At 45.8% G+C, this 22,442-nt stretch overlaps 1 protein-coding gene across 5 annotated transcripts in view; it reads right to left on the bottom strand.

The window, feature by feature from the left end:
* Positions 1–22,442, bottom strand: part of GATAD2A (GATA zinc finger domain containing 2A) — a 77,380-nt gene that overhangs the window by 25,270 nt on the left and 29,668 nt on the right. For 3 of the 5 annotated variants that reach the window (XM_075549345.1, XM_075549363.1, XM_075549328.1), the window contains exon 2: positions 2,054–2,310. In XM_075549345.1, the coding sequence (XP_075405460.1) occupies positions 2,054–2,304 (251 nt within the window). In that variant the 5' untranslated portion in view covers positions 2,305–2,310. Of the gene's footprint in view, positions 1–2,053; positions 2,311–15,189; positions 15,278–22,442 lie in introns of all 5 variants that reach the window. The other 2 variants (XM_075549355.1, XM_075549338.1) reach the window with 1 other exon arrangement.

The raw sequence follows: 22,442 nt of genomic DNA, 5'->3' as shown, positions 1-22,442 counted from the left end.
ATGGGGACACACACACACACACACACACACACACACACACACACACACACACACACTTTTTCCAGCTCTCCTGGCTCCCAATATGCTGCTGGAAGCCTACACACCTGAGAAGTCATGACCTTCTCTTCCTGCTACTGGGAGGTAGAAAAAATTTATAATGTTGCTTTTAAAAGTCTGAAAAAAGCCTCTTAGTTTAAGGAGTTACAAAAATAAAAATGAAAATAGTTGCCATCAAGTTGGATTAGAACTGTGCTCCATAGTTTTCAATGGATGATTCTCCAGAAAAGATCGCAAAGTCTTTCTTCTGAAATGCCTCCTTGCAAACTCGAAACACCAACCAAAGTGTAGTCATTAATTGCTTTCCACAGAAAACAAAGCTAGAGAAAATGGTCTTTGGGGGTGGTCAGAGCACAGAACATGCCCCTCCACCCCCCCTAAAAGGAAGAACTGGGCCTTCCAGTTATCTCAAGGTTATAATTTAGTATTACCTTTAGAATTTAGGAGCCCTAGAGGCATAGTAGTTATGAGTTAGGCTGCTGACCCCAAGATCAGCAGCTCGAAACCACCAGCCCGTTCTGCAGGAGAAAAATGGGGTTTTATATTCCTATAAAGTTATAGTCTGGGAAACCCACAGAGGTCGTTCTGTCCTGTAGGGTTCACTATGAATCGGAATCAACTGTATGGCAGTGAGATGGTTTGGAGTTTTAGAATTTACAAATGTGTGGAAGACCACACAATCTCTGAAACCCTAATAATTCCAATGGTTTATTCCTAAGAGGGATTTAACACAAGTGAGGACCCTCCAAGGAGAAAGTGTCAGATGTGCTGGCCCCGAACAGCAGACACACAGGTCCTCTGCAAAGGAGCTCTCCAGTGCCACACTCCTCCAAGTGATGAAGCCAGAAGGAGGCCCGGGGTGAAGTCTGGCCTGTCTAGTTTAGAAGTTCTAAGGGCAGGACTCTCACACAGCACACAACTCTCAAGTGGAGGAAAGGCTGAGGAAGCTCTGGCTGCTCTTTCGGAGGTGGTTGCGGGTCTCAATTCTTCTTTCACAGAGAGAAAAGGAAGGTCTTTAAAGCAAAGAAATAGGTAGAGGGAGTTCTAACACCTTTGATGTATGACAGCGGTTCTCAACCTGTGGGCCATGACCCCTCTCTCCATCCCCAGGTGGGTCCACCCACATGCAGATACGCCCACATACGAGTACCCAGCATGAAGACTGTTACCCATACTACACCATGCTTCAAGACAAAATTTGATTGATTTGTGATTAGAAATAAATATTTCACAATATATAATGAAATTTTTTTGTGATTCATCACTATGCTTTAATTATGTTCAATGTGTAACCATGAAAATACATCCTGCCTATCAGATATTTACATGATGATTCATAACAGTAGCAAGATTACAGTTATGATAATGTTATGGTTAGGAGGGGTCACCACAACATGAGGAACTGTATTAAAGGGTCACAGCATTAGGAAGGTTGAGAACCACTGAGGTATAACCTTAACAACCTCAAAAAGGCAAATGAGCATGAAAGTCATTTTAAGTAACTGGTACTGATGGAAGAAAGACCATGGAGAGCATCTAGACATAGGTGAAGGGAGTAGCAGTCCTGCCTGATTTGCCTGAAAGCGGGATAAAAGCAGCTGCAATCACCACACATCCCTACCCTCAACACACACTAAAGGTATTCTGGACAGACTTCTCCAACCTATTCCCAGCTAACCATCCCTAGGCTCCCCACTCTTAGAACTAAAAAGCCAGGAGACGTGACCCAAGAACAAGTTAATTTCTAATGATATTCAAGTTTTCCTTTAAAATCAAAAGCAACAAATTTGGCTGGTACTTGTTTACCACAGGACTCCAGTCAGCAGGAGGCACAGCAGGTGCCTGGGCTGGAGCACATCCCCCGAAGTCAAGTCCCTTTATTCTCATGCCCAGTTACCTCTGTGAGGTATACATGTTCCTGGGCCTGTTACCCACCTCCTCCTGGTCCTTCATGCTTTTCTTCATGGCTGTGACCTCAACCTCCAAGACCACTCACCTCTGTGAAGTGCGCATGTCCACAGGTCCGTCCACTGCCTGTCCTTCATCTGCTCTTCCCGTCTCGCCTGCTCTGGGTAGCACTGGGCCGGGGCCCAGCTCAGCCCGCACTGCAGTGTCAGTCCCTGCCATCGAGTCTGAAGCTACCAGTCCTCTGTCCATCTTCACTCTCTTGCCATCAGCATCATCCTCGGCCGGGTCTCGCTCAGGCGCCCGCTTCTGGCCTCGGGTCCGGCATGCCTCTTCAGTCATTCTGAACTGTAGGGAGAAGGCATAGCACATTGGTCTCATGGAGAGTATGAATGAGTGTTTCCCCAATAAGACAATGAAGGTGTGAGTGGCGATACTGGGAACACAGAGGGAGGGTGGGTTGGAAAGGGGGAACCGATTACAAGGATCTACATGTGACCTCCTCCCTGGGGGATGGACAACAGAAAAGTGGGTGAAGGGAGATTTCGGATAGGGCAAGATATGACAAAATAATAATTTATAAATTATCAATGAGGGAGGGGGGAGCAGGAAGGGAGGGGAAAAATGAGGACCTAATGCCAGGGCCTTAAGTGGAGAGCAACTGTTTTGATAATGATGAAGGCAATGAATGCACAAATGTGCTTTACACAATTGATGTATGTATGGATTGTGATAAGTGTTGTATGAGCCCCTAATAAAACAATTTAAAAAAAGAAAAGGACAATAAAGGAAGGAATACAGGAGAAGAGTCCTCAAAGGGCCTACAGGGCTGTTTTGGGAGGCTAGGGTGAAGACAGGTCCTAGCCTCCATGTGGAGGGGGCATGAGCAGCAGGATACAAACACCCTACTAAGGTTGGAGATACATGGCCAACGTAGAAACAACAGTGTGGATTCTCTGCCTTTCATACTCAAGAACGAAAAAAATCACTCCAACAACCTAGGCATGTGGGGCTGCAGGCACTATACATCGTTCTGGGGCTGAGGTGGCCACACTGCCAAGAGCCAGAGTTCACTCCTGAGCGCAGACCTCACATGAGGGGGACACCTCAGTGACACTCTCTTCTCCCCTTCAGGGAATAGCAGTGTCCTCAGTTCTGATCACCTGGGAGCACATTTAACCCTCTGCTAGTGGTATAAAGTCTGGGTAGGGCTGAGCCTGGCATGGCATCACACCCCTGCCCTATACCTGCAGTACACACACATCATGATTTAAAAGAGAAAGAAAAGGTGCTGAGTCAGCTTTTGATCCCATGACATCATTGGGCTCCACATGACCCTTCCCAGGATTCAGTCTGAGACACAAAGCACTTTCCAGAAAACCAGTCTGAACCGGTTCCAAACAACAAGCTGAAGTGCTATTAACCCTCACAGTGACAGGACAGAGATGAGACCAAGAGCAAAGGAGCCACTGCAGAGGGGCACCCAGGGAACAGGGACACAAAGTGAGGGTCTGAAGGACCACAGGAGATATCACAATGGGAGAGGAAAAAAAAGTGAATTTGAAGGCCACAGAAGCCCTTTGTGGGAAGTGAGTTGTCCACAGACCAAGAGCAGACAACTCAGCAGACAGGTCTGGGCCACCATTGCAAAGATGCACTGATGCTTGTCTGGGAGCAGGGGCTACAGGAGACCCCGTTCCATCTGAGGTGCAGAGGTCACTTGCCTCACTGCCCTGAGAGTCTGTCCCAGGGCCCTGAAGCATCCTAAGCTGAGTCACAAGTAGACAGCATGGGCCCTGTCGATGTGCATATTCATGAACTCATGCTCCTAAGGTGAGGAAAGGCAGCCCAGGCTGAGAACACTGGGCATGCAGGGGCACAACCAGACATATGCCTGAAGCTGGGCAGCCCAGACTGTTGGACCTGGCCTTCATGGTCGAGTCCCTCGAGACATAGCCCTGGACCACCCTCAGCCTCTGGCAAGCCCCAAACATGCCCACTTCCCTTGGCCCAGTTATAGACTGATGGCTCCAAGATCCCCCTCAGCTCTTAGGTCTGTCATTTCTGTCCCTTCTCCAAAATCCTTCACGACAAACCACAACTAACTTGATTCTGGGTTCTGCTGCCCACCTGCCGGGGAAACTTGCAGGGCTAGGGCTAGTAGAGTGCCAGCACACTGGCACTATTCACAGGAGTCATCTCAATGCTTCAAATGCTGGCTAATGCCTGCCTACTGCCTCACAGGCAGGGTTCTCTCAAACAAGAAGGTGGGCTTAATTCAAGAAAATACTTCATATCTATTTTTTGGCCTCAAGTAATGCAGTCCCAGCCAGCAGAAGAGAAGGGAAGAGTGGGAGCCTCCACTAGCCCCCTACTTTGCAAGGAACTCTCTGATCCACATTCTTAGCTTCCTTTAATGAAGTTCTATGAAAGTCCACCCCACCCACCTCCAAATCCCACATTCCTCAATGGCTCTCCCACACATCTAGGCTCATGGCGATAGGCACCATCCACTTTGCGACACTGCCTCCATCAAACTACAAGCTTTGCTGTAGCCCATGCCTGTGCCCCCCACCCCCACCCCCATCCTGGCTCTCCAGTTAAGGGAACTGAGAGGTTGTGACATCACAGCATAGACAGAATCAGGGAATTTATGATGAGCAAAGAGACTTGGTGCTCTGTCAGCCCCAGGTCATGGGTCAATGGCCGCCTCTAGCCCCGTTATTTGGGGCTTGCTGTACCCCAATGAAGAGCAGGCCCAGCTGGATGGGATAGGACTGAATGGAGGAGCAGCCCCACTCTGTTCAGCGCTTGCCTGGCCATCCAACTGGGCCCCTAGGGCCCTCTGTAGCAATGCGCTGTTGGGATCCATTGTTGCTGAGTGCTAGATGAGGTCTGTATTTTGCCTCAGTCCCCATAGTGACAGCATATGTGCTCCTGGAAAGAGCGACAGAGGGAAGCTCCACCCTCCTCCTGGTAAGATGGTAGGACGACACATCCCAAGGGGCTGGAGGCCATGGAGACGGCAGGCATGAGCAGGGGCCAGGAAGCAAGCAGAGGAAAAGGGCCCAGGATATAGAGCAAGAACGAGAGTACAAAGCAAGGGCCGAGGCCTAGGAAGGTAGGACACAATTAGGCTATTTGGGGAAAACCAGCCTCAGGGATTTATGAGTGAAAAGTAACTTCTATAGGAAAGGATGAGCCTGTGGGTTCTGAGGCTTCATGAAAAGCAGGTGAAGGAGCTAGACAAGCAATCCTGCAAGCTGACAAGGATCTGAGACCTGGTTCCCATCTTGGTAAGAAGAACACACAAGCGAGGTGTTCTAAGAGCAGGAACCACCCAGGACTGTTGGGAACTGCCACCTTCATTCTCCACCACCCTGAAGTCTCTATCTGGGCGCTGAAGGAAGAGAGTTCTCACAGCATTGTGCCCATTTTAGGGAGATGGGCACTGAGACTACCAGGGGCAGATGGTCTAAGTAAGAGCCAGGTGTCAGACACACTTAGGCCTACCCATTTCTCTCTCTCAAAGGACTCTTCCTTGCCCCTGGCCAATGGGCCCCACAAAGGTTTGACACAGAGGCCAGAGGCCACCAGCAGGAGGAACCCCCAGGAGGAAGGGCTCCACCCAATCTCTGGATGCCGACAACCAGCAGGCTGTGGGCAATGACGTCCACCAAAGCAGCTGTGTTTTAAGGAAATGTACTGTCCAGCTGTCTGGAGTCTGGCCTCAAGCACACATTTAAGTCCCCAATAACGTAGACGGTGCTATGCTGGGGCAGGAACCAGAAAATTTTAAATAGCGCCCAGGGGATCCAGCATATGCCAACAGATGTCTCTTGATAATTGAAAAAGGGAAAAAAAGATGAAATAATGACAACAGTCAGACAGCCAGCCTGGAGATGTGTTTACCAGTACCCGTTACTGGACACTACAGTTGAACATTCCTAACAGCCTCGGTCTCCATGAGGAAAATCAGACCCAATGAGCAGGTTAGGCTATCTGGTAAAAGGGGCAGAGTTGATACACTCATCAAGGAACCTAAGAAACTCTCACAACAAGGAACTCTCAGCCATGTGCTGGCCCACTGCACAACCTGCTGAGTTCCTGCTGTGTGCTGGCATGTCCCTAGTGTGTGAGTGGGCGCCTTCGTGCTCAGAGCAAGGTCGCGTTGATGGACAAGGGAGAGGGAAGCTCAGGCTTGGAGAGAAGCAAACCTAAGAAAAAAGAAAACCAGGTGAGCTGTGGATCTCCGACCAGCTCACAGAAAAGGTCTGTTTGCTTTGGGTAACTAGACAAATAGGCTTGACTTGAACTTGGATGGGGAAGAGACATAGCTGAGGAGGAAGTGCTGAGCCTAGCATGATCCCCTGTAGGATATAGCAGGGGAGGTACCAAGCGCCCCAGCCTTTATGTAAATGGAGCTGCTCCCATCAACAAGGAAGAAGGCTGTGAGCCCCACATGCTCTCAATGTTTCTTCAATAGTCAGAACTCCTTTACTTGCTCAGCTTCCCTGAGTATCCCTATCTCTGGGAACTTTCTGTAACCCAAACTGCTACCAATAGAGATTCCTAAATCCAAATCCAGTGATGACATTGCCACCACTTCAAGCTCATTCATGTTGCCCTATGGTCCATCTGGAACTTGGTCCTTGGCATTGGACCCCACTGCTCAGTGAACACAGTCCCACATCTACCCCAGAACCTTGACCCACTCAGGAACTCTGTGAACTGTGCTTCCTGAATCATCTTCAGCACCCTGCAAATATCCCTTCTTGTGGCATGAATTGACTAAGTTGCGTGTGCAACAGTGGGGGGTGGAACACAGGGATGAACTGGTAATGGTCCATAAACACACCATTGAGTGCCATGCCTCTGGCTCTGTGACTTACAGGGTTGTTAGAGGCATGGCAGCAAGCCTAGCTCACAGAATTCAACCCACTAGGAGGGTTCTGCACCCAGCATGGGATCAAAGACCAGCATAGACCAGTGAGGCAACCCTCAAAGAAGGGGCAGGGGAAAATTAGCGACTATGTTTTAACACACTTGCCTTGCCCAAGCCAATTTCTGCACTGTATAACCCCATTATTCACAAAAAAGGGCAATGACTGTGCAGCTTCGAATCAGTGGACACACAGACCCATATCCAGAGCCCTCCTTCTGACACAGACAAAACTACAAGATGTCTCAAAAAGAATTCACAGCACACACGCTTGCTTTCCTCTGAGTTTTAAGCAATGTAGAGAGAACTGATCAAACAATCTGTCAACACAACTTGACATGAGTGAGGACAGGAATGCAGCATAGAGTGGGGACAAATGTGGGCTGAGGTCTAGGGGCTTGCAGTACTCTTGGGCATTTTCTCCATAAAACATACCCCCCCACACACACACGCCAAAACATACCACACACTCCCAAGCACATTATATGAATAGACTTCGAATGAGGTTAAGAGATAACATCAGGCCATGTAAATAATAATAATACCAATCAAAGGACTTTAAAATGCTTATATACATTCTTATCCATTCTAGAAAGGTCAAACAGTGAACCTGTTGTCTGCTAATCAAAAGGTTTAAGATTAGAGTATGCCATTGGTGCCTGGAAGAAAATTCTGGTGACCTAATTCTAAAAAGAAAAGCCTGTGAGTCAAAAAAAGCCAATGTACAATCAACCACAGGGATGGCGCAGGACCGGCAGCTTTTCATTCTGTTGAGCATGCGGTCCCCACAAATCAGGATGACTCAATGGCAACAGCATAGATTCGCTATAGGGGGAAAAAAATCCCTCTAAAATCTCTAACAGTCCTCTCTGAAGAGTAAATTATGAGATAATTCTATTTTTTGAATTAAATATTTATATATTTTCTTTAAAAAATTACAATGGATCAGTCTTGTATTCAAAGAAAACAGATAAAAACAGGGTAGATGAAACAGCTCCATCTGCTCAGCTGAAAACTAATGAAAGCGCTCATGGGCAGGGCTCTAGCTGCTGGCCTCAGAGCCAGGCTTGATAATGAGGAAGAGGTAAAGGGCAGGGCAGAAGAGAAAGAGAAGGATGCAGAAGAGGACAGACAACTCCTCTCTCTGATAGATATGGCAGGAGCCAGAGAAAAACAGCATAAACCCTCTGTGTCACAAACTAGGCGCCCACCTGTTCGTTCCCTTGAGCCATCAGCCTCTTGAGTGGCTATCAGGCTGCAGCACTAGCCCCTCTGGTCCTGTGGTGTGACCACATCACACCTCTTTCCACAGCCACCAGCTTCCCTGCTCTTGAAGCAGAAATGCTTCATTTGTTTCTCACACAGTGCTAATAGGACCTTTACATGGATCAAGAGGCAGCTATGGGAACCGAACAAGGGAATACTCCATGGTTTAAAATTGGGAAGGGTATGCATCAGGGTTATATTTGCTGACCAAGCTAATTCAATCTGTATGTTGAGCAAACAACCAGAGAAGTTTAGTACAGAAAGAAGAACGTGGTACCAGGATTGGAGAAAAGCTTATTAACAACCTGTGATATAAAGATGATACAACTTTGCTTGCTGCAAGTGAGGGGGACTTGACGCACTTGCTGATGACTATCAAAGACTGTAGCCTTCAATATGAACTACAATTCAATGCAAAGAAAACCAAAATCTTTACAACTGGACCAATAGGTAACATCATAGTAAACAGAAAAGACTGAGGTTGTCAGGGATTTCATCTTGTTTGGATCCACAATCAATGTTCACAGAAGCAGTAGTCAAAAGATCAAAAGACACACTTTATTAGGTAAATATGCTGCACAAGATCTCTTTAAAGTATTGAAAAGCAAGGATGTTACTTTGATGACTAATATATGCCTAAACTAAGCCATGGTATTTTCAATTAATTCATGTGAATTTGAACTATGATGCTGGTGAAGAATGTTAAAAGTACCATGGACTGCCAAAAGAAGAAACATCGGTCTCAGAAGAAGTATGTCCAGAATGCTCCATAGAGGCAAGGATGGCAAGACTTCATCTGACATACTTTGGATATGTTATCAGGAGAGACCAGTCCTGGAGAAGGACATTATGCTTGGTAAAGTAGAGAAGGCACCAAGAACAGGAAGGCCCTTGACAAGATGGATTGAAACAGTAGCTGCAACGGGCTCAGACATAGAATAAATGTGCGGATAGCACAGGGCCATGATGAGGCAGAAATGACTCAACAACAACAAACAGAGGGGCAGTGGGAAGACGTGTTTTGAGAGCAGGACTAGGGTGGAATCTAGGCTTATAGAGATTGAACAAAAAACCAAACTCAAGTCGATGCTGATTCACAGTGACCCTATGAGAGACAGAGTAGAAATGCCCCATCTTCTCTCATTGAGGTGGAAGAGGGAGGAAAAGAGAGGGCAGAAAGGATTGAGGCAAAAACGACCCTACAGAAAAGTAGGATCAAACCATCAACTTTCAAGAACTACTTCTGAATAAAACTGAAAGCTGTTTAGAAGAAAAGTCTGGAAGAGTGGCCTTTCCTCTCTGGGACACCAGGGTAGCTCTCACCCAACACCCTGGCCAGCCAGTGAGTGAGAAAGGCTTAATCTTTACCAGGGTCCTCAAGAATAGAGAGAAAGGTCAAAGTGTTATGGAGCAGAGATTGTGCCCAGAAGATACATCCAATCTGACTGAATCCTATAAATCTGGGCCCTCTGATGGACTTTGCTCTAAGTCCAGTGGCATAGTCCTATCAGTGTACCCTATAGCTCTTCTGGGCTCTCGAATGGCAAGAGGCTCCACATGGAAGATTCTAGAAGGTCTCACTCACTTCCCTGCTGAGGCATCCCAAGGGTCAGAGTCAGCAGGAACCACGGGCTGGTACCCTGAAGCAGCCATGGGGGCCTGAGGAATAGTTCCCAAAAGAGTCCTCCCTCCAGCATGTCCTGGCTAGTGTAAAGAGCAGACACCTGTTTCTAACCCATAGGTGGCATCCTCCCTGGTGACCCCAAAATGGTCACTACATATGCAGCATCCTTGGGAAGCTGAATCTGTAAGGCAGATGTGATACTTCTGCAAACACAGCACTCAAGGTGTAGGCCAAGGTCTCCCTTGGCCGCACAGCTCTTTGAATGCTCCAAACCACATTCAGCCTTTCCCATCAACTCCCAAGTTCACCCCTTGTGCTGAAATGAGTTCCTCTGTGTAGCTTTTTGGCCTGGGTTCTTCATTAAAAAAAGGTTTGAGAGATTTCTCCCTAAGCCTTGAGGTGCACCTACCTTTGCTTTGTTTTCTACCCAAGAGGGTTTGTTACTTCTGTCTAAATTTGATAGTTTGATACTTTGTCTGGCACTGGCTGAAGCCTATCCTGTGATTAGTCTATTTTGCACACCTGGTAAATGACTGGTTTACTGAGTGGATTGATCAGTCTCTGGGGCTGTCAGGAGGTCCTGCCTTGAAAATCTCCAAGACTTTGCATCCAACCAACGCCACAAAGATTTACATAAAGAGAAAAGAAAGCAGCAGAATAAGAGCAAAGCAAAACGCAGCAATTAGAGAAGGCAACTTTGAAAAGAGCTCTAGCAAAGGTCAAGGGCGATCACCTTGAAGACAGTAAAAGGCCTGGAAGAGGCCCTATAGCATAGTTGGTGGCAACACAGGAGACACAACTAAGCAAGTTTAACAAAAATGCTACAATGGCTCCAAGCTGGGTCAGTTAGCAGTAGGGAGATGGAAGGCAGAGGCCTGTCCTAAGGAAGCTTAGAGGAAGCCTGTCTCAAGGAGGTCTTCCCAGTTGAATGGGGGTGTGTTCAGCAAAGAGAAGGGCCTGCTTTTTGTATTATCCCAGGAACTGAGAATGTTCCTGTACTGAAAGGGAAGTGTGTGCACTCCTCTATAGGAGAGCCTTGTAGATTTTGCCCGCATACTTCCTGATCCTGGTTGCATCTTGTTACTTCCTTAATAATGCACTTACGTTTAAGAATGGTCTGTGAGTTCTGTATGGTCACTGCAACAAAATGGGTAGATTACTGAACCAACGGATAATTAATTACAAAGGGCTGTGGGCAGAATGAATAAAAAGGTTGGAGAGTGGAGGCATGCCTGACCCTCCACCTCACAGTAGTCAGTTTTAGGCTGATCCTGAGTTTCGTCAATCCTCTAAAGTTAGGTTCTCACACTGTTAACTACCATTTCACACCACCTGTTGTTCTTGGGCCTTAGCACCTCCTGGCCCTCTGCCTATGCTCATGTGAAGCTCCAGAACCTCTTACTCAGCTCACATCTGCAAAGAGGAATGTGTCCCCACTGCCCTCTTCTCATTTACACTACTAACACTTCCCACATTTACTCAACACTGGGTGCCCGGTACCTGCAACAAGAACACCTCTAATGCATGTGTCATCCTTCTGGGCCCAGGCCTAGTGCAGAGGGCCGTTCTTACTCAAGAAAAAGGACTTCCAAAAAAAGGGAGAAAGAAACCTTCCAATTTTCACCCTTCCAGGTTAAATTAGCCAAAACATCTTCAAATGCCTATCAAAAAGAAGCCATAATAATAATAATAAACAACAGGAAATCTTATCCCAAGAGCTATAAACCCTTAAGGGGCTGCTGCTAAAAGGCAACCACAAGTTTGCTGTGCCCCAGAAGCCCACAACTGGGTCCTCTGGAAAGACCCAAATAACCAGCAGGTCACCAATCCTAAATTACCCTTCACATGTAGCAACCACTCAAAGGCAGCTCCACCAACACGGACTGAGGTCATCCACCCCTGGAAGACTTGCCAACCAGTCAGAGAGGCTGTCCTAAGAGCACTCTTTCTTATAAGCAGGCCTTTTGCTATGATGTTTCCACTCCAGGGAAGGGTACCTGCACAACTCAGGAATGCCTGCTTCCCTGTAAGTACACTCACTTTTTAACCTTTGCACCGACACAGGGCTACCCTCTGGTAGCCCTGGTACACCAAGGTGGCAAGACACATACTTCACACATGGACCCTTCACACACTTCGGACTGGGAAAGTGATGCTGGATATGCCAGGAGCAGCCTCCAGCCCAGTTCATCCCACTGAAAACAGCCCCCCACCCCAGTTCGTCCTACATAATCTCCCAGGACCAGGGGTCCACCACAGAATGTGCATGTGCAGGGACATTTACAAGCTCGCAAGAAGCAACAAGCCCTGGGTCTCTTGCCCTGTGACCCCCTGAGCATTTAAAACCATTTGGGGTGCTGATGATACTCAGACCATTCTTTCCTGCTAGGTCACTTGAAGATCTCCAAATTTATGCACCAGGTCAGGGGGAAGGGGAGAGAAAAAGATGAAAAAGTGATGTTCTCTGGCTGTATAGTGCCTCCTAGCCTTTTCTGTCGATCCAACCTCATTCACTCATGTACCCATCCTTCAAATTCTCACTGCCCGTGCCATGTGTTTGGTTTGGGGCAGGCAGAGGAAGAGAGTACCAGCACACCAGCTGCCCTGTCACCCTCAGTGGCCTTGGGTACAGAACTTGGACAGACACTCCCAGATGTGGACAAGACAGACCACCTCCAGATTTAAAGTCTCATCTTTAAATGTCAATGTTTAAAGATATCCTCTTCTTTACAGTCAAGTCCAGGCTCACTCTTCTTTGTCCACTGCCCATCATCCCAAGCCCCTCCTGGCAGTGAAATGTGACTTTAATGGCTGACACCACAAGCAACCAGATAAACTGAGGAGGTAGCCACTGATAGCCATCATAGGATAGTCTAGGAGACTCTAGGTCAGGGGTCCTCAAACTTTTTAAACAGGGGGCCAGTTCACTTTCCCTTAGACCTGTTGGAAGGCCGGACTATAGTTTTTTTGTTTTTAAACTATGAACAAATTCCTATGCACACTGCACATATCTTATTTTGAAGTAAAAAAACAAATGGGGCAAAAACACCCGGCAGGCCGGATAAATGTTCTAGGAGGGCCACACATGGCCCGCGGGCCGTAGTTTTGAGGATGCCTGCTCTACGCAGTGTAGGTAAGTGTTCGATTACTAGCCCAAAAGTTGCTATTCAAATTTGCCCAGGGAAGCCTGGAAGAAAGGCCTAATAACCTGTTTCCTTAAACACCCTATGGAGCCTTTCTACTGATACACATGGAAGGTTACCATGAGCTGACATCTATTTGACACCAACTAGCAATAAGAAGCATGATAGTGTTCATCCTAACTGTTCACTCATCTTTTAAATATGCTTAAAACTGGAGTAGAAGAAGATAGCCCATCACACCTGCCCATCACACCTTACATGAAATCCCTTACACTAAAACTGTGACTCTTTATACCTGAGGAATATAAATATACCACTGTATTATGGATCTTATACAGTCCCCTGAGTGTAGGCTTCTTTTCTCAGTATCCCCTCTGCACATATGGAACTGGGGGCTTCAGAGCCCCAAGGGCCACTAGGACCGGAAGCCATAATTTGCTCTCTTGACCAAGTGAAACTGGACAAGTTTTAAGTTAAAATCTTTCTGTGCTTCAGAAACTAAGAAACTGACCTCATGGAGTTGGGGGGAGCACTTGGGGTCACACATGCAGAGTAGTGTTATTCCTTCCCACAGAGGAACCTGGCCCTGGGAGAGCAGTAGCCAAGCTGCCAATTCACCTCATCCCTTCTGCTAATGCCTAATGCCCCAAACTCTAATGACAGCACATTAGAACCATCACCAGATAATGTGCACTATTTAACACTAATAGTCCTCGAGTGTCTCTAAGACACTAGCCCAATTCTAAATAAACCATTGGAAATGAAGAAACTAGAATCATACCTAACACTCGTGGGTATAAAGCACAGTATAAATACTGTGGAAAACAGCCTAGACATCCTTCAAACCAATCCAGAGTTACCATATGACCCAGAATCCCAACTCTTCAATATATACCCAAGAAATGAAAATGTATGTCCACAGAGAAATGTGTACATAGATGTTCACAGTAGCACTGTTTCAACCACTAAATAGGAGAAACCACCCAAGTGTCCATAGATAAAGGAGAAGCACAAGGTGGACTGCCATAAAATGGAGCATTAGTCATAAAAAGTAATGAAACATTAATACATGCTACAATGCGGATGAATCTCAAAAACATGTTCAGTGAAAGAAGCCAGATGCAAAAGACCCTATTATCAGAGGATCTCATTTACATGAAATGGCCAGAAAAGGGCAAAGTCATAGAGAGCAGGTTAAGTAATTGCCAAGGGCCATGGAGAGGATGGGGCGTGGCTGGGAAAAAGGAATGTGGAACAACTGCTAAAGGCCATGCATCTCCTTTTGGAGTGATAGGAATGCTCTGAAATGATTTAGAGGTAATGTGCAACTCTTGAATTTTTGAATACACAAATATTGAATAATTCTGGAATACACAAAATACCACTGAATTATGTGTACTTTTAATAGATGGCTTATGGTTTGGAACTTATCTTCTGGAAATGTTCTCCAGGTTCTACGATTCCTTGATCAACTGATGCCAGCCCTCATTTTCTTCTCAAAAGCAAATAAACAAACAAACCACCTAAGAAGCAGATAAGGTCTCAAAGTAGTAATCTGGCCACAACTCAGCCTGCCCTTAGGATAGAGGATAGAAGGCATCGATCTGGGAGTAGCAGTGCCTGAACCTCATGCTTAGACAAGGATGACGCCCCTCCCCCAGGTGCACATGAAGCCTTTCCACTGCACACAAATCTCCCTATGAGTGAATCCCTCAATATGAAGGGCCCCTCTTAGGATCCAAGATGCCTTCAAGTGGTTTTCCAGGTTTTATAGCCTTGTCTGGTCAGGATACTCATTTTAGCCTACAAGTCCCTATCGGGTGAATTGTCTGTAGCCTTCCTGTCCCCTTCTGCTCCCAAGTGCAGAGGAGGAAAATATGCAACAATCAGGTCAGCACTGGGAAATTCTAGAAACATCTCGGGCAAAGGGCACCAGGTAGATGTGTTCTGCTCCTGATATCTCACAAAGAAACAAGACCCCAATATATTCATCCCCTTTATACTGTGCTCTTTCTTCTGACTCCTCAGAACACCTCCACTAGGTGAAGTTCAGTCTCTCTGCCCTTCACTTGTCCAGTAGTGAAAACTGGGGGTGGTGAGTAAGAATCCAGTGACTCTGGAGGGTTCACAGATCCCAAGAAGCATGGTCCCCACAGACATGGTGTGTGACCCTGTACCCCAAATCCCCTCTACGAGGCATCACTGGCCTTTAAGAAATTGACTGAGCTTACACATGGATATGGCCTGCTCACCTGGCTTCTGGCGCAGGGATGCTGGTCCTACACGTCGGCCATGGCAGCAGTTGCATCCAGATGCAACCACATCAACGTGTTGACCAGCCTAAATAAGGGACAAAGAAAGACACCCTGAGTTTCCAAGGAAGGTCTCTGGGCCGTGTCAGCATTTGTAATAATTTCTAATGCCTGGATCACTCAAGTGGACCTTGTAGTTTCAACCATGGCCTTCCTCATGAAGGTAAACAAGGAAATAGACTTCTATCAGTTCTGGACATACCACACAGCACTAACCAATAAAAGAAGCTTAAGGGCTTAAGAGCAATGACAGCCAACTCTAAAATGAAGCTATCTATAATTAATTCTAGCTCCAATCTAAGAACAATCACCAAGTTCCTATGACACAGCCCCGCTTGATGCTTCCCCTTATGAAGAGATCACTGATATATGTATTTATAAAATGAATGCTATAGGAAAATATAAAGAAGCCAGTTGGTGCCCAGCTATCAGAAAGAATAGCATTTGGGATCTTAAAGGCCCTCATCTAAGTAGTAAGCAGCCAGCTAAGTAAGGTGTCAACTAAGTCCAACTAGCCTGTGTGATCTAAGGATTATAAATAATAAAATCCAAATCCAAAGGTGGGAATATTATCAAAGCTTAAATTGTAAACACCCAATTTGTAGGAGGATATGGATGATAGTGGAAGCCCAAAATTCGTTTGCAGGGTTTATGGATTAAAACTTCTGGCAAATCCTTCTGACCACAGTCCTGGGATGTGCTGAACAGCCTTACTATCGGACAGAGAGTATCATCAAGTAGATTATGATTATGTGGATTATGATTATGGCAAATGTAGTTAGGTTAAAAATGTAATACCATATCATTTGATCACCCCCCTTTGACCCATTTTAAAGTTGCTTCAGTTTTTAGTATTGTTTCTTTGTGATTGAAATTTTTCTATGTTTTGTCTAGTCCTTGTGTTGGCTTTTGTTTCCTTATTTGCATTTTATACGGTTTTTCTATATATGACATCAAGGATAGGTAAAGCTATTTAGACAATAACTAGATTATCACCTAGGTTCATGACAGGGGAGGATGAGTAGCTAATAACAATACATGAGAGAAGAAAATGTTCTGAAATCTATTGTGGTGATGACTGCACAAATCTTAATATAACTGAACAATTAAACTGTATGATGTGAAATATTTCCCAATAAAACCAATTTTTAAATAATAAGATGGGGGAGAAGAGGGGGAAAATGAGCAGCTCAAGTAGAAGGCAAATGTTTTGAGAATGATAATGGCAACAAATGTACATATGTTCTTGACACAATGGATGTAAGCATGGATTGTGATAAGAAGTGCATAAGCCCCCAATAAAATGATTTTTTTAAGTAGAATTCCATCAAAAGTATAACAAGTTTTATGAAATAATTAAAAGCATAAAAAAATAAGATAAAGTGAGGCTACCTTTATTATATAATAGCAGTAACATGGGGTCAGTGGCAGTTCAGAGGTACACTCCTCACCTACCAAGCATGAGACCCATTTGTAGGATCAAGACCATGGTCAGTCCCATTTTGAGGGTTCAGGTCAACCCCAGGTTCAGGTCTGCAGGGATCTAGGGGCAGAGGTTGAAACCAGTGATTGGCCAATCTAAGACTTCCTGTAATGTCCAACTCCAAGGCACCTAATAAGCAGGAATGCCTTGCCAAGCACTGTCACCCTTATCCACATGACTCTCATGAGCTTGCTCTAATGAGGTCTTTATTTTTAAACTGATTCACATACAATTCACAGCTCATGGACGGTGACAAACTCTCACAAGAGGACTTGTGAAAAGTAAGAGAGAGCACAACCCCAGTAAGGGTTTTGCAAAAAGGTCTCTGGCCATGACTGGGCTCCTGGGGAGGCCTTTTCTGATCAGTCCCTAGCCCCATTTGAACCGGGAACCCTACGTGTTCACCCTTCCCAATGCCGGGGTCTTTCTCTCTTCAGCAGGCCCCCATGCTTCCCCAGTGCCTGCTTCGCAATAGGACAGGGTTAACAAACAATTCTATGTTAATACCTGTGTACAAGGAGTCCCTGGGTGGCACACACAATTAATTACTAACAGAGCTCAAATACTAACAGAAAAGTTGGTAGATTGAATCCACCCAGAGGTGCCACAGAAGACAAGACCAGGGACTTATTGTCTTACTGAAAAGTCACAACCTTGAAAACCCCGTGGAACAAAACTTCTACTTTGACACTTGCAGGATTGCCATGAGTCAGAATCAACTTGATGGCAATTAAAAAGATGTTTATACACTAAAATCTAAGGATTGAAGCTTTTAATAAACCACGTAAATTAGCATAAAACATGAAATACTTAAAGATAATTAAAACATGTGCAAGACCCATAACCCTACAGAACAGGGTAGAATTGCCTGTGAACTTCCAAGACTGTAACCCTTTATGGGAGTTGAAAGTCCCATCTTTCTCCCACAGAGTGGCTGGTGGTTTCCAACTGCTAGGCCACCAGAAAACCTAAAAAGGGTTTTCTGTCCAAGGGTTACAAGGGGTGAGTTTTATGACAATTTGTGGTACAGATTTAAAACCATAATATAAAAAACTTCCAGCAAGCTTTCTGCTAGAAACTGACAAAAATTATATGGAAATGTAAAGAACTCAAGAATAGTGTGGGAGAGAGAAGAATCTGAAGGGGTATCCTACCTGATTTCTGGACTGGACATGAAGCAATCTAAGCCATGTGGCATACTCATAAATGGACCACATGTGTGGAAAACTATTTTCCAACAAAACACCCCCCATGCCCTTCTTTCAAGACCACTAGGCATTTAAGTCATGCCTTGGAAGAACTGAGGGTGCATCTTCTTGAAAGGGAGACCCTTAACTATAGATAGTCTCTCACTTATAACAGGGATCTGACCACTTCATCTTTAAGCTGGTTCTGAGCTAGTAAAAAATATTTTAAGGTCTTCTGTTTGTTTATTATCAGCATCTTTATAAATACAATCTTTGTCTTTGGGGATTGGAAACATATAAAGTCAGATATGATGACATCAACAAATTACACATTGCAACATTATATGTACTATTTATTACTAAAGATGAGTTGTGAGTAAAAGGACAGTTGTAGATGCTCAAATACATCATAAGCAAGCCAGGGACCTACCTGTACCTGGACATCACAGCACGATTGGTACCGGCTTACATCCACGGTGGCTTCCCCAGCCGAATACACAACAATCATCTTGCAGGACCCAGATTAAAATCTGGAGCCAATCAACTCTTCCTCTTTTCTGCTGGCCCATCATACCGAGCCCATAGGGAAACCGTTGATTCTACCAACAAATACATCCAGAATACTTGTGTCTCACTCCCTGACTACAATACCACCCTCTTCAGAGACTCACAGAATGTTCCACTCAGATGGTTCACAGCTCTCCAATGGCTCTTACCAATAAAATAGCCATTCTCTCACTACCTCAAAGGTCCTCATGCAGCACTTGCCTTACCTCCACATCACATCCACTCTGAACCCTGTATCAGCCACATGGCCTTCTGTATCATTTCAACAATCATTTATTCATTTTACAGCTCAAATTGAAAAATACTGCCAAAGACATAATCAAGCCACTGCCACACTTAAAAATTTTTAATTTCCCTAACATATTAACTGATGTCCAGTCCAAAACCAATGCCAACTAAAGCCCAATACACTCAATATCAACTATTTCCCAGTCTACAATTAATACCAACTAATATTTAGTCCATAATCAAAATCAACTAGTACCTAGGCCATATTCAGTGTTCCCAAACTATTTTAAAGGTGCCATTTTTTTAAAAACAATTTACTAGGGGCTCATATAACTCTTATCACAGTCCATACATATACGTACATCAATTGTATAAAGCACATCTGTACATTCTTTGCCCTAATCATTTTCTTTTTTTTTCTCTTCTTTTCTTTTTTTACATTTTATTAGGGACTCATACAACTCTTATCACAATCCATACATATACATACATCAATTGTATAAAGCACATCTGTACATTCCCTGCCCCAATCATTCTCAAACCATTTGCTCTCCAAAAGTGCCTTTTTATAATGTGTCTACCCTAACACCTTCCTTCAATGGCTTGCTGCTACCTCCTGATGTATGGCAGTCTCCGGTATCTGCTATGCCACACTGGCCCAGGCCAGCCCAGCCTTCTATCTATCCCCAAACCATCTCCCACAGTACTTACCACCTTACCACAACCCCAGCCATAGACATGCTTTCTTACCTGCCAATAAGGCAAACCCCACAAGGGCAGTGGTAACAGTTTTATTTCAGCACCTAGAAGAGCATCTGTCCCACAGCTGGGGACTAATAAATACTTATTGAACAGGAATGAGACGTGAAAGCCGAACAGAGGCAGCTGCCCCAACACTATCCATGGGAAATCCACAAAGCTCCAGGACTGAACACCTCCCTGAAATGCACTGCAATCTGTGTCCACAAGCCATCACTAGGGCGTCTGCCATCTACCGCGCTTACTGATCCAGGGAGCTTTTACTGTTTTCATTTCCAACCCATCCATTGAAAGCAGTATCAAGTAACCCTTAAGTACACAATTACCAAATCAAGAGAGACTCTTGTGCTCCCTTGATAAATCATTATGGTTTGGCTTTGACCCTGCACCTGTGTCCTTGATTTAAAAACATGCACACACACATACACACACACACACACACACACTGACCCCACCATCACCCCAACACAACCGTACCCAATCTGAGTGATCATAGAAGGTAACCATGGTGATTCACATAAAATCAGGCACCTCATTTTGGGCAACAGAAGCTCTTTGTTGTGTTTCCTTCCTGAGAGCTCAGGCTCGTAAGGTCAGCTCCCTTCTAACTCAGGGAGAGGTCTGACCAGAAGCTGGCTGCCCTTCTGGGTACCTCAGTCCCTCAGGATGCTGGGTGGCAGCATCGTAGGCAGTACAGACTGGTATCTGTAGCCAGCCATCAATCTGGATCTTGAGTGAACCAAGTCTTCACTTAAGTCCCCTTCTCCTCTGGACACTGTACTATCTTTTTTTTTTTCACTGTACTATCTTTCAAGCCCTCCAACACACCTGCATCTCTGGAACAAGGCCCAAAACACCAGTGAACAAAATCAACTCACCAGGCCTCCTCACATTCTCCCAGGACTATTAGCAGCTCTCAATGCTATTCTGCCACACTGCCAAGGAACTTGGGGGGGGGGGAGGAGAGGACAAGCTCCCAACTGTCCCCCAAGAGGAGAAACTGAGACCATGTAACATGGAGTTTGAGCCTCAAGAAAGTCAAAGGTCAAGATTGCCCTAATATTCTCTAGTTGATGGGGGAAGACTAGGGCCAGCCTCTGGATACAGGGTACAGCAGGCTGGGGTTTCAAGGTTTCCTGGACATGACATATCCCCACTAATTCATGCAGCACCACCTACCTGCAAAAACAAAGAGTGATTGATATACAGGGACAAAAATGACATCTGACCCACACGGGCCTGGCTTGGTAAGGAACTCAAGCAGTCAGACCAGGAGGGCTTCCCCCCAACCCCCAAGCACAGTGCTAGCCTGAGACAAGCTACTCCCCAAGGAGTTTCACCCTCATTAAGCAGGCTGTCCCCACAGAGGCAGAAAAGAGTATGACTCAGCACACCTGAGACAGGAGAACAGCCTAACTGAAGGTGAGGCCGGCGCAGCCTGTCCTGGCAGCAGCCTGTCCTGGCAACCAGGACTGTGGGCTGCAGTCCTATTCCCTCACTCTGGCAAGAAGGCCTGGGTTAACAGCCAGCCAGAGCCTCAGGTCTGCCCAGGCTCCCATCCTACTCAAGGTTTATAAGCATAGCCTAAGAGACAGCCAGCCAACCAGCTATCTCCTGCTGCACCTATCTAGTGGCCCCATTGCCCTCCATGTCCCTCCAATGTCATTGAATTTAAGGGCAGTGGCCCCCCACCTCCTGTTTTCCCTATAACCCTGAAACTTCACCTGGTAAAAAAGCACATGTGTGTACAGAAGTACTCACATTCACATATATTCTCACGAACCTGGACATATTTACACATGTACACACAAGCACTCACACTTGGTCACACACACTTAGCCATGCAATCACTAGTGCTCACACTTTTTTGCTCACTCACCCATGTACACTCACTCATATTCACACCTCACCACACTTTTATCACCCAAGCAGTTACTTACACACATTTACACACACACACACACACACACACACACACACACACACACGATCTCTGTTCCAATTACATTGGCCATACTCCCCCTAATCTGGATGCCTACCCTCTGGGGCATTTGCAAGTGCTACTCCTACTACCTGGAAAGTCTCATCCCCTTCCTTTTCACAATCACAGACTTAGGGCTCAAGTAGCCCTCACCATCCGCTAGCTCACCTACCCATCATCCCTGGGCAGTGTACACTGCCTATGTCCTCTGCCCAGAGTGCTGCAGCCAGACAAGAGAAAGGGCTCCTCCTGCCATCTCCTCACCCCACCCCAACCAGACTGGGGAGGAAATGGTGAGCGACTTCCTCTTGGGCTATAAATACCCCATCACCAAGTCCCATAGAAGACTCAGGGCAAAGCCCAGCCATCAGAGCAGCAAGTCAACACTAGGAAGAAACAAGAGGTGAGGTTGTGTGGCCACATGCCATCCCATCCCCAGAAAACACCATCCCTGAGTTGACACTCCACCCCCTTGAATGGCGGGGCCTTGTCATAGCCCCAGCACCTTACGGGTCCCATTTCTCACCTGCCAAGGGCTTAAAATTATGAACTCATCAACACCTATCCCATCTTAATGCAACTCTAAAAACTCAGCTAAAGGCCTCCTTGGCTTGGTCTCTCAGGCCCCAATTCCACAATCCATCCTCTTTTCTCCTGCCTTCTGCACTTGACCTATCATGTCAGGTAGCACCTACCCACAGGATGCTTTTGGACATTAAAATGGTTTGGCATGGCTCCAGATGGTCCAGCCAGCAGAAGAGGTGAGCATTCCCTGAAGCCTCAAGTGTCTTCAGAGTATGAGACTATGAGGAGGACCAGGAGTCTTTGTGCTAAAGGGTTGCAAAAAGCATCAGCTAATTCTTACTCTTAGTAATGTTCTTTCCCTTCAGCCTGAAGCTCAGTGGTTGTGTTAACTAACAACCCCACCTCACCTCACCTCTAGTACATAACAGCTTAAAACTGTACCCACTACCCATGTTTAAGTAAC

Source organism: Tenrec ecaudatus, chromosome 1, assembly GCF_050624435.1.
Source record: "Tenrec ecaudatus isolate mTenEca1 chromosome 1, mTenEca1.hap1, whole genome shotgun sequence".
NCBI lineage: Eukaryota > Metazoa > Chordata > Mammalia > Afrosoricida > Tenrecidae > Tenrec > Tenrec ecaudatus.
This window is presented reverse-complemented; position numbering and strand designations above follow the sequence as displayed.